This window comes from Garra rufa, chromosome 4 (genome assembly GCF_049309525.1).
Source record: "Garra rufa chromosome 4, GarRuf1.0, whole genome shotgun sequence".
Classification (NCBI taxonomy): domain Eukaryota; kingdom Metazoa; phylum Chordata; class Actinopteri; order Cypriniformes; family Cyprinidae; genus Garra; species Garra rufa.
The window spans coordinates 10,048,379-10,061,895 of NC_133364.1; the positions used below are offsets into that span (position 1 = coordinate 10,048,379).

The window sequence follows — 13,517 nt, forward strand, 5'->3', positions numbered from 1 at the left end:
CCATTGCTAACTGAGATAGACTGAAAAGCAATCCTTGCTAAACTGAAACTCAATTGCAATATAATTTGTGAATGTGACAGAATTTTCCTGTATTTCCTGGATAATTCTACAGATATAGTGCATCAAAAGAATGTTCTTCATGAAGAAAGATGCTCTTTGCTATCATATATACTTAGACATTCACTTTAAAGGCCTAATAGGATCAAACCTTGAGTTTTTGGTCTATCCTAAACGTTCAGAAGATATGGAGACATTTTTATTAATGCCCAAAATGTATGTATGGTTTGTCAGGATAGGGAAATATTTGGCTTAGATGTAACTATTTGAAAATCTGGAATCTAAGGGTGCAAAAAAATCTAAATATTGAGAAAATCACCTTTAAAAGTGTCCGAATGAAGTATTTAGCAATGCATATTTCTAATCAAAAATTAAGTTTTGATATATTTATGGTAGGAAATTTACTAAATAAATTTCACTGAACATGATCTTTACTGATGTGTGTATTTAAAAAAAAAAAATCTTAACCCTTATTAAAATAAATTATTAGAGGAGAAATATTAATATGTATATAATCATTAAAACATATTAATAATCACCCTTTAAATATTAGAAGAGAAGGTTATGATTTAGTAGTCTACTCAATGTATTGTTGAATACTTTATTCATCTTTCAGGGTTCTGTATTTTTCCATCATCTGCATATATGTATGTGTGATGCACAAAGTCTGTATTTTTCTATCTGCATCTATGTATGTGTGATGCACAAAGTACAATTCTGCTAATTCTGCAAAACAGTTATTATTACCGTCTGTAGCCGTCCACTGTGTCTCTGGCTATGTCCCTAAAGATAATTGAACTGACAAAAGGGAACTGAAACTGCACGTCTGTCCAATTCATGAATTGATGTATTGATGTATCTTCAAACTGGCAGTGACCTTCAGACTTCCTGAGTTGTCTGGTTTTAGAGTATAAAAAGCCTTGCAATTTTATTTAGGACAGATCGGAGACTTCAAACTTCTTAGCCTCTTGTACTCTGCTCTCAACTTTCTTCTGGGTGCATCTGAAACTGTCTAATTTTCTATTAGACTTATTTTTTCTCCGATTTTACATTAGTATTGACTAAATTTGACTTTATTAATTGAAATTTGGCTTTTATGGAATTTTCAACTTTTGAGACAGTAAATATTATTATTGCAATATTTCTTATAATTTCTGCATTTGTATATCTTCTCAAAGAAGTATACTATTATTGAACAGATTTGAATTGGCTTATTATTATGAAATTGGAATTAATGTTTATTCCTTGCTAATGGACTTAGAGACTCTTCACTGTGTGGGTCTCCCACTTATAACTATTCTTTGGATTGTGTTTTACATTTTGCTTCTGAAATATATGAAATTTATCTAACTATTTGAATAAATTGTATAATAATTTTTAACCCCACCTGTCTGACTCTGAATCAATCATTTTCCGCATCATTTACTTAATATCCTAATGATTTTTGGCATAAAAAAAATATTTCGACTAATACAAGTGCCATGCAAAAGTATTCATACCCCTTCATTTTTTCACATTTCGTTTTGTTGCATCATTATGTTAAACTGCTTTAAATTACTTTTTCCACATCAATCTACATCTCATACACCATAATGACAAAGCACAAAACAGGTTTGTAACAACTTTGCAAATTTATTAGAAATAAAAAAAACTGAAAAGATCCCGTTGTATAAGTATTCACACCCTTTTCTGGGACACTCGAAATTTATCTCAGGAGCATTCATATTGCTTCTAGATGTTACTACACTTCGAGTGGAGTTAAACTGTGGCAAATTCTTTTGAATGAGTATGATTTAGAAAGGCACACACCTCTCAGAAAAGGTCTAATAGCTGAAAATGCATATCAGAGCAAAAACCAAGTCCTGAGGTCAAGATAACTGCCTGTAGAGCTCAGTGACAGACTTGCGTTAAGGCAATGATCTAGGGAAGAGTTCAGGAAAAAATCTGCTGCATTTAAGGTTGACAGAAGCATGTAGCCTATCCATAATGGAAGACGACTGGAACAACTAGGACTCTAGAAAATGTCTTTGTCATTATTATGGTGTATGCTGTGTAAACTGATGTAGGGAAAAACTAATTTAAAGCAGTTTAACATAATGCTGCAACAAAACAAAATGTGAAAAAAATGAAGGGGTATGAATACTTTTGCGAGGCACTGTATTTTTAGGTATTGCTACAAATATACTCATCCTACGTAAGACTGGTTTTGTGGCCCACATGTGTTATATATGAACAGACTGGTATTATATTTTGTACTTTGATTCATTTTCCTTCTGTTCCTGTGTACTGGAGTAGCATGTGGGTTTTCCATTTAGTCACTAAAATCAAAAAGAAAAATTCAATACATCCTTCATTAAAATAGCTGTAGGTGATTCATCAAAGGAACTGCTGCATGGACCACAGATGATTAGGAAAAAAAGACAAATGTTAAAGGGGCATTAGTCATCTTTATTTATAATGAACATCGAGACAGTCGTTTAGCGCAATTTGGTCATAAAATCTGAGTGACAGGGCACTGTTCTGACTGATCTAGGAACAGTGTTTGGAACATGTGGTCGTAAAACTTGGGGTGATAGCGACAGGCCCGCTCACAGTCTGGGCTAAAATTCACCTCCAGTATCTGAGGCTGCATCACACGTTCTCCTAAAGAAAAAAAAAAAACGATGGAACTATGTGATTTATTCAGTTTAGCTTATGTTATTCCTAGTTTTTTCTTTCTTTTTTTAATAGCTGTGTTATATAAGTCAGTTTCCGTTAATTAATAAAAAAAAAAAGGGTAATATTTTTATCACAATTTTAATTTTGAGATCTAAAGTTCTGAGGAAAAAAGTTAGAATTTCAAGATATGAACTCAGAATTCTGCCTTTCCCCCCTAAATTTCAAATTTACGTCTCTGAATTTTGACATTTTTCTTAAAATTTGATAAGTTCAATTCTCGCAATTCCTTCCACAGAATACAAAATAAAAAAAGTAACTGCCACTTTTTTTATCTCACAATTCTTACTTTTTCTTGCATTTTTGAGTATGTGTTACAATTCAGGCTTTCTCTTAGAATAGCAAAAAAAAAAAAAAAGTAATTAGAAATGTGAGATAAAAAAAGTCACAACTACTTGTCCTTGCTCAGAATGTTTTCAGTTTGGTCTGGGTCACCATGTTTTGTTTATACCCATTATTTTTCCTCTGCACATTAAGTGTGACTAGAGGAGAGAGAGAAACATTTCATTTTCTCACTTTATCACCTAATTTTCTCACTGTCGATTTATTGTCTGCTGATTCCACATGCATCAGAGGTTAACAAACAAATAACACTCTTAAGCCAAATTCATTGTTTGCTGAACTTCTCTCCTAAACAAAAATCAAACTGCACTTGTTCAAATAAAGGTGCTTTAAAAGGTTCTTCACAGCGATGCCATAGAAGAACCATTTTTGGTTCCACAAAGAACCATTCAGTCAAAGGTTATTTAAAGAACCATATTTTTTGAGATTGACCGTGATTTCGTTTTGTGGTCAATGGCCGGTGAATGGGAGTACTAGGGGCATAAATTTGAGCACATCAAAATCGATATTTTTACAACACTAAGAAGGCTCAACACAACATGAAACTTTGCTCGAAGTATCTCTACACATGAACTCGAGCATTGAGAACATTGTTTGTGTACACAGAGTTTACTAAAAAGAAAGTTTTTGAACAACTCACTTTCACGGTTTGGGTTTCCGCTTACGGCCATCTTGCCAGTCAAGAAGTGTCGATCTCCGAATGCGAGGAGAGTAAAGATGAATAGCTCCTAAAGCATATTTCCATATAAATGCATGGCTAATTTGTTGTTTTGTCGCAAGTGAAAAACAATATTAACCTTCTAGTTGTAAAAAGAGCCTTATATAAGCCTAATATTTCGTCCTATGGAGTCCATTCATTCGCATTCGGAGATCGACACTTCTTGACTGGCAAGACGGCCGTAAGCGGAAACCCAAACAGTGAAAGTGAGTTGTTCAAAAACTTTCTTTTTAGTAAACTCTGTGTACACAAACAATGTTCTCAATGCTGGAGTTCATGTGTAGAGACCCAGGCGATACTTCGAGCAAAGTTTCATGGTGTGTCGAGCCTTCTTAGTGTTGTAAAAATATAGATTTTGATGCGCTCAAAGTAATGCCCCTGGAACTCCCATTCCCATTGACCACAAAACTAAATCACGGTCAATCTCAAAAACGGCTCGTTTGTCGTAATTATGCTTTTAGATATAAGTTTGTCTCGTTTACAGTAAAAAAAAGCAACCCAGGTTGCATTTTGGCAACAGTTGTCCTTTAAAGGTTCTTTATGGAACCATTTAGACAAAATGGCACCTTTATTTTTAAGAGTGTGGCTATTAAAGAGAGTGTGATTTGACTGCCTATGGTATATACCTTCTGTCTGGTCCCATTTAAGCATGAGGTCAATGGCGTATATGGCTCTGGAGGAGGGGTACGCACAGATCCCATATGGAGCAGGCCGGCAGGAAGCTGCTTGGAAAAGCTCTGCAAATGCTTTAAAGATATCCGCCTGTAACAAACAACATTTAAAAGGACAACAAATAGTGGAGTAAGAGTGCTAACCATAGTTGTTTCTCTGTTTGTATGTGTACGTGATAAGAAAGAACAAAAAGTGACAACTTGATGTCTGGGGGCATGTGTTTAAGCAAATGGATATATAGTATCTTTTCGGTGGATACTATTACAGTGACACCAGTCTTGTAAGAGATGGGTCATTTAGTGTTTTTGTGCACCCAACGGAGATGAACAACATAGAGGGAGTGTGAGTTTAGAGGGAGGGGGTTTCAAAGAATATTACTGGTACAACTCTGTACCACTATCCTCCTCCATTGGCCTTGAAGTTTTATGGGCGCGAGGGCATGGTTACAAACTTCTGAGATAACGAGTAACGAACCATCATCTCACGAAATTGGAATGATGTGCACCCACGTGGGGAGATGGTCAAGCCTGATCAACTTGATTCTCTCTCACTTGGAGGTTGTCTTAACTGCACCTAAATTTAAAGTATAAAGGATGGGACTTTTTGCTGGCACAGTGGAAGCTCAGCCGTGGGACAATCGCGCATCACCCGGCATTCTCTGACATACGTGTTGGTCTTCTACTGCGACTGCAACGGGCTCCCCAGTCTTTGAGAGTGGAGATGATGGCACGTCTCTGAGTTGTAAATATGGTCTTTATTTTCCTATTTTGCTTGGGGTTCAGCATATAACTATCCAGCTTTGTTTATCTTTTTTATGCTTTTACTTGTTGATTATTGATATCATCATTATTGATTATTATTATTATCGTAATCTGATCAGCTGTATTTTACATCAAATAAACAGTTGTATTGCTTGATTAGTATGGTGTATGGACCTTTTATTGGCATCTCCTCTTGTTGATAGGCACCACACTTGTTTCACATTGAGTTTTGAATACAAACAGAAACCATACTAAAACAAGACTCTAGGAAACTTATTCATGAGTGTACATGGTGAGATTTACTTTTGTTTTGTCATTCTTGCATTTCTCAAAATGCTTTATACAAACAGTGTATTATTCAGAATATGAATTAATCAAGTATAATCAATGTAAGTATAGCCATTTATGTATTAAGTTATCATGCATATGCATGTGTGCACATGGGCCTGTACAAAAATGCTATAGAGGCCTGTTTTGACATTAGATAAATATGTAGGGTATGGTGCCTCAATTTATGTTAAGATAAAGGAAGAGGCCCCATACCCTATTTATCTAACAAAACAGGCCTCTATAGCATTTTTGTACAGGCCCATGTCAGCTTCCTGGAAAGTCACAATAGTGACTGCATATTGAACACACCCTAAAGAAAAACAGTTTAAAAGAGTGTGCAGAGAATGCTCTCGGTTCCTAGCATCAAAACTTCAAGACTGAGAGTAAGCCCGCACAGAAGTGGCAGAAACCACCGCCTGTTACTTGTTCAAAATCCTCAGTTCATCTCTCAAACGCAAGTACTCATGTCAATGAAAATATCAGTGCCATCAAAATGACACAATAGTGGCCCGTATTTCATCAGTCCTCTTCTGCTTTTTCCACTTTTTTGTCTCTCTACCCTTCTACTACACATCCTTATCTTTTTTTGTCCTGTGTTGTAACACGTTGTGCTCATTCTATATGCTCGCCAAATTAAGCTTCATAAGATATAAAGTTATTACAAAGAACTAGTTCATTAATGTTTTTTTGTCATTTCCTTTCATTAGTGAAATTCAAGTCATTAAATCAAGACACATTTACAAAAGCAGTCTAATGGAAATGTATAGAAAACATGCTTGACAGCATGCTCAACCATTCTTCTTTTAATAACTTGTGCAAGGAACTAAAACCAGTGTATTTTTGATCAACATGGCAATTTATAACGTTGGAAACAGTAGACAATTGTACATAATCAACTGCATGAATGTACCAAAGCATTATTTTATTTCAAAAGAATGAGAAATAGCTTTTATGCTTGTTGTGGATTCCCAAAGTCTTGAGGTTTTGATGCCAAAAGTTCTTCAAGAAATAAAGCTGAGCCAGTCTGCAGAGTAGCTGCCGAGTCCAGTCTTGAACTCACATATATACACCCCAATGGCAATCAATACATTCCATACATATACTACTTTATTTTAAGCAGTGACCAGTACATTCCATACATATTCTACTTTATTTTAAGCAGTGACCAGTGGTTCTCAATTCCAGTCTGAAATAGATTGCCCTAAGTAGCCAAACTAGCCTTTTTCTTAAGCCCCCGTTCACACTACACGCGACGCAGTGACAAAGCGACGCGATCCCATTCATTTCAATGGAGAGCTGGCGATTTCCGGCTACGAGAGCGACAGCGGCCGTCAGCAACCGTTGGCGACCGGATGTGGGCGTGTCGAGCTAAGTTCAGAATCTCTCAACTTTATACAAATGAAGAGCAACTTTCGGGAGCGACAGCCAATAGGAAAGACGACGATAGTGCTCATGTGATTATTCTCCTTTCAGTTCCAGCAGTGATGGAGGAGAAATTAATTCCTGCCGTTAGCAATTGCCCTGCCCACATACAGGGACATAAATTTAAAAAAAGGCATGAAAGGGGTGGCCGATATCGTGGGGATTCCACGTAAGTTTTTAATGAACTAATAGGATGTAAAATTGGATATTACCTCTTAAAAAATCAAAACCAAAATGTGTTAAATGTATGAAAACAGACAAAATCATAAATGATTAAATAGCAAATAAACGTACCATATTTAAAAATAATATTAACTGCACTAAAATGAATTGTAACCTGCTTGTCTTTGTTTCTAAAGTTGAATTTCAAATTAAATGACGTTACTAAGCAACCAGTAATAAGAACGCCCACTAGCGACCTCATCGCCAGCCTCTGGCGACATGCAGCGACAGAAGTCACAGCTAGTGTGAACGGGGCTTTAGGCTAGAGGACTGCATTGGGATTGGGACCCGCTGAGTCCCGCAGGACCCAACGCAAATCTTGCGGGAGCGGGCGGTTTGAACTTTGCTGCGGGCGGGAAAAAAAACACTGCGGGATCGGGAGGTAGCCTAGCGACATGAATACAGAATACCTGTGACATCTGGCTTTGGTTAATAATTGCAAAACTGCTGTTTTCATATTTCATTGTTATTTTTGCAAAGCAGTCTATTTTATGTGCCGTGTGATGGTGCAACATTTTTGATAAAAACTAAATTATATTCGAATGTATTGTGTGTTTTGTCTTTCTGTGATCTCATAGGCTAGCTGCTTTCAGACATGCTTTCTGCACACTTACACCAGGACCAATCAAGCCTACGGAATACTTCAATAGCCCAAATCAAATTACATGAAGTCTAAAGAAACGCGCGGTAGCCTAAGCGTTTTAGATGTCCCCGATAGCCCAGGCTACTATTCATCTTCCCTACCAGTGCGTCAGAATACATGCAGGCCAGGGAAAGAAACAAACATGAATCTCTTTAATAATAGCAATACCAATAGCCTACGTTTTTTTTTTCCTGCGGGACGGGAGAAGACACAAAATCAAAGAATCTCTATCATCGTGCGGGAATAAATTCTCAGAGTTTTTTTCGGGTGCGGGCGGGAGTGGACATACAAATTGCGGGAGCGGGCGGGAGTGTAACACACACGTAGCGGGAGCGGGCGGTAATGGTCAGAAATTCGGCGGGCGGGAGCGGGATGAAGAAAACAGTCCCGTTCTAATTTAGGGTTCTTCACTGAGCCAGATATATTAGTAGAAGTTCATAGGCACTATTCTCATAGATTACTCTCAATTCAGTTTTATTCAAATCAATAAAATGCTCATATATGATATGAAGAAGTGAAAGGATGATGTGGCAGCTGAACAAGTAGTTTTGAGAATTTCAGTTGTGATCAAAGAAATGCACCAAAGCTGAAAAAAAAAAACTGTAAAATACATATACTATGGTACTTCGGTCGAAAAACTCAGATTCTCAAAATCATCCTAAAACAGCGATGTTGGGTGATTTTGAAGTTGGAGGAGAAAATGAGATGGGAGTTTTTCGACATAACCTAACTGTCATAAACCGAAATACACAAGAGTTCACGGAGAGCTAGAGCGTTTCTGGTTAAAAAACATTTTTAATTAACCAATCGTTTCACTAGATAAGACCCTTTCTTACTCAGCTGGGAGCTGTTTAAAGCTGCATTTAAACTCAATTTTTTCTTTATGACTGAAGAAAGAAAGACATGAACACCTTGGATGACAAGGGGGTCAGTAAAATATCTGTACATTTTTGTTCTGGAAGTGAATTTCTCCTTTAACCTTGGGAAAAATTTCACAACAAGACCATTGTATGTTATGGTGTGTATAAACAGATTGAAACTGAAAAAGCAAAAAGCCATACCTCAACCTGCTTCCATGGATACTGTGGATACTGGCTCTCAAACATGGGGATAAATTCATCATAGTGAATCTGATGGGAAACAAAACCATCAATCGTCTGAGATCAACTCTACAGAGCCAAGCATACAGTCCAAGCAGAGTTTCTGTACCTGTTTGAGCTGCACATCAGCGGCGTAATTCATCACAGTGTAGTGCTTCTGATAGTCATCAAAGTTGTCCAGCGAGAAAGGTCTGAAAAGAAAGAAAACCATAGAAAAAGCATAGAAACAACTTTGCTAATATGACAACACTTACCAAGAGTTAGGTTTCGGTGTTTGAGATTAATTAACTAAGACACTTCTATTCCAAAAACCTTTATTCTTTCATTCTTTCACATTCTTATTCAAGCTTAACTCCTTTTAATAAACTTGATTTATTTAACCACACATGGTTAGTATCTTGATATTCATTCATTTCCTTAACCTTTAGCTGACCTGGATTATTACTGTTTTTAAACCATTTCAACTGTGACTTAGTATATTATTGCATGACATTTATATGATTTGCTCTGGGTTTTCAGGTGTGTCTATAGGATTGTGTTTGTGTGGGGGTTTACTTGTTAGCAAAACGCAGCCAGAAGACGTCATATGCATAAAGACGCAGAGGTTCAACAGAGCGTAGCAGCACCATGTATCGGATGTCAAACTTCGCCATGCCCACCTCTTCTCTGTGAAACAGCACAGGGTCCTCCAAGTATTTACTCACCACCTGAGAGAGACACATGCAAGTCCTGATGGGTGTGAAGGAACATATCTAATGTCATCTGATGTTATTGCTTTTGCAATTTTGCAGACATATACAGCAAAAACACACTTTAAACAAATATGCTGCCGGCCACAGCAATAATGTGAAGTTATCACTAAAATATATTTTATTTTGCAATACATTCAAAGCTGGAACTACTCCCATCTTCAGTGTCACAGGATGCTTCAGTAATCATTCTAATATGCGGATTTGGTGCACAAGAAACGTCTTGTTTCAGAAAGATCTGACCTCAGCTTGACTTCTCTCTCTGTCTCCCTTCCTCTGTTAACTCAATAACCCTGGATGGCACGAAAAGAATTTAGTCCTAAAACATCTGTTTTTATACATCTTTTGCATGCATGTATTGTTCTTTGAAATCAGCCCCCCAAAAAAAGATAATTAGGTTGAGGATATCTGCTTCCAGGACACAACGGTTCTTTACCATTTAAAGTAGACTATGCAATGTATAATGCTTATTGTTCAAGCAGTGCACCACCCCCTTGACAAATGTATAAAAGCTGATGCTTGGACAGAAAATTATGAAGTAGTTTGTGGTGAGAGACTTTGTGTTCCTTACTATTGCTGTGCAAAGGGACTGAGAAGTATCTGAAGGTGCAGGGAAATTAAGAAATAATCTAGCATTATCAGTGTTGAAAACAGTGGTGCTTTCTTACTTCAGTTGAAAAGAAATTAAGGATTTTAAGGAAAATATTTCAGAATTTTTCTCCATATAGTGGACTTCAATGGGGCTTGGTGGGTTTAAAGTCCAAATTGTAGTTTCAGTGCAGCTTCAAAGGGCTCTACACAATCTCAGCTGAGGAATAAGTGTCGTGTATGTAGCGAATCGGGTTGCCATCTTATTAAAAAAATTAATGTTTATCTAATTTTTTAACCACAAATTTTGGTCTTGCGCTAGCTTCACTTTACGCATTACATAATAATGTTGGAAGGGTACTGATCGAGTGTTTACAAACTCAAAGCGAAAATGCAAAGACAGTGAAATAAAACGATGTGGTTTGAAACCACCCATTTCCTACTTCCACAACCCGTGGGGCAAGGCTTTTCATATTATCTCCAGTGGTCATATGTTTCTATTTACAATGCATTTTTGCTACAGTGAGCTTTGTAGCCAATCACTGACATTTTTGTTATTTTCATGAACCCAATGATCAATCAGCCACGTCTAAGGTAGACAGTATCCACTCACCATTCAAAATGTCAGAACTTTGTTCAGTACCGTTCTGTTCATTCACAATTTCTCTAGTTATAACAAACAATATGTAAATGCGATGTACATTAGAGATTAACCGTGCATTGTAGAGCTTCATTAATTATAACAGAACTTTGTGAGATTACAATGAACTGCGACGAACTAAGCCAAAATTCTTCACAAGTTTCATCCATTCTGCTATCCAAAAAAAAAAGAAAAAAAAAAAAATTAACCATTTCCATAAAACCAAATGACTAGCATTTCCCTTTTCTCTGATGGCCTAACCTTCAGGTACAATTTAGAGAACAGAAACATTTAGTAGTTTTGCAATAACGAAACCTAGACAAAGGTGAGGTGGGCAGATGTCTGTCTGAAAACAGTAATCTCATGTTTTGGAAAACAAAAGCTGACATATAAATTAACCAATCATCTTAGAGGAGAATTATGTAATGTTACATTTGCTATGTACTTTTCCTATTTAAACTGTTGTATCCTTGTTGTTTGGGGAAACTCTGTGATTGGTGTGAGGTCCTCCACCCATGATTAAAGCTATATTCAAGGGCATTTGTGTTTATTATTTTACTATTATTCTAATCTATTAATTTATTATTAATTTACTATTTTACTATCATTTTTAAATGTACAGAAGTACTTCTTAAAGGAGTTTTATCTCAATGTTTTGCTTCAGTGCCTTGGGCATAGTTAGGGCCCACATTCCATGACATTTAACCGTGAAGAGAGCAGATACTGTTGTCTCTTTCTAACTGCCTGCTTGAGGGGACTGTTAGTTGTTTTGTATGGCACGGGACTGAGACTCCTTCAGAGAGGGTCTTAGTGGGACTCCAGAGACCCTGAGGGGAGTCTTTTTGTGCTCGTCTTTCAATAGACCCCAGTCAGGGCAGATTGACTTCTGACATGAATGAAGTACAGTGTGGCCAATGGATTGTTGTTAAAAAGAATAGTTTGTCCAAAAATGAACATTTGCTGAAAATATATGCACTCTCAGGTCATCCAAGACGTAGATAAGTTTGTTTCTTCATCGGAATAGATTTGGAGAAATTTAGCATTACAGCACTTGGGTCCTGTAGTAAGAATACGAATGAGAATCCAAACAGCTGATAAAACATCACAATAATCCACCAGTAACCCACACAACTCCAGTCCAACATTTAATGACACAATTATAACAATAGCAGCAATAAAAAGTATCACATTATTAATGACCTTTAAGTCCATTAATGTGATTTTGATTAAAAAGGAATAAACATTGATTCCAATTTCCTGATCAAATAAAGCCAAATCAAATAGATTCAAAACTTGTATACTTCAAGCAAGATAATAAATGAAGCAATTGCAAGGACACTTGCAATGATAATATTTACACACTCAAAAATTGAGAATTCCATCAGTGCCAATTAAAGTTAAATCATATCTTATCAATTGAATCAAAGAAAATCAGATCTTAATTAAATCTAGTCAAAGTAAAGTTGATCAAATCAAATCTAGAAAATAGTCAAATCTGAGATAAATAAGTCTAATAGAAAATTAGACAGTTTCAGGTGCACCCAGCAGAAATTTGGAAGCGGAGAAAAAGGATGTGCAGTCTGAATTCTTCGATCTGCAAGAGATACATTTCTAACACTTCTTATACTCTAAAACCAGACAGTACAGGAAGTCTAAAGGTCTCTTCTCTATTTATTTATTTTTTTAAATCTTGAAATGATTAGATTAACTTGACAGTAGTAAAGAATAAATGAGAGATTAATACAATTGGTTAAAGACAGTGCTTTTTGTTCTGAGTTGAAAACTTTAACAGGCAAGGTTGATGCTTTGAGCTTCAGTACCAGCTGTAAGTATAAATGAGCAATTCCACGCAAATGTCAACCTTACCATGAAAAAATTAAGTTTATACAAAAAGAACAAAACCCTGTTTAAGTTGTGCATTTAGGTCTGTATTTAGCTGCATCAACGTGCTTTAATAGAAATTTGAAGGAAATTGCTATGTTTTTCCACCACGTATGATGGGTGTACCTATTGTAAAATTACATTTTCATTCGACTGTATTTCATGGTTTCAAATGAGAGATTAAAGACTGTATATTTTTTAATTGTGTCAACAGTAAGTATTTTGTAGAAAGATGGAGGCCTGTATGAAAAGTAAATAAACTCACTTTGTCGAAACAGCTATGATTTTTGGATTTATAAGGGCTAGATTTATGACATCAGGACGCTTCAGCGTTGTGTCACGTCCGTAACGTTTTAAAGATTAAGTTTATTTAATTTAGTAATTACTAATGCAATTAACTTGAAACTTTCTGTACAAAGCCAACTTATGGCCATGCTTATTATGATCAACAGCCCATCTCAATTCTTTGCTCTTATCAGCCATAATAATGCGTTACGGACGTGACCGTTACGGACGTGACTCTTACAGATGCTTCATATTAATTCATATGCATACTTAGGCCCGGTTCCAGAACTAAATCACTGAGGGTGCTTCCTAAATTAATGAGGGTGCTCTAACATTATACCATCATAGTCGACATTAGGGCGCGACACTGATGGCGCGCGTTGCTATTTTAA

The 13,517-nt window shown here is 36.4% G+C and overlaps 1 protein-coding gene across 1 annotated transcript in view; it reads right to left on the reverse strand.

Moving 5' to 3' along the window:
• Window positions 1-2,484: 2,484 nt before the first annotated feature.
• Window positions 2,485-13,517, reverse strand: part of ttll12 (tubulin tyrosine ligase-like family, member 12) — a 38,525-nt gene continuing 27,492 nt past the window's right edge. The window contains exons 10-14 of the mRNA XM_073838253.1: window positions 9,538-9,689; window positions 9,092-9,173; window positions 8,944-9,012; window positions 4,459-4,594; window positions 2,485-2,700 (exon numbers count right to left, since the gene is read on the reverse strand). Coding sequence (XP_073694354.1) covers window positions 2,549-2,700; window positions 4,459-4,594; window positions 8,944-9,012; window positions 9,092-9,173; window positions 9,538-9,689 — 591 coding nt within the window. The 3' untranslated portion in view covers window positions 2,485-2,548. The remainder of the gene's footprint in view (window positions 2,701-4,458; window positions 4,595-8,943; window positions 9,013-9,091; window positions 9,174-9,537; window positions 9,690-13,517) is intronic.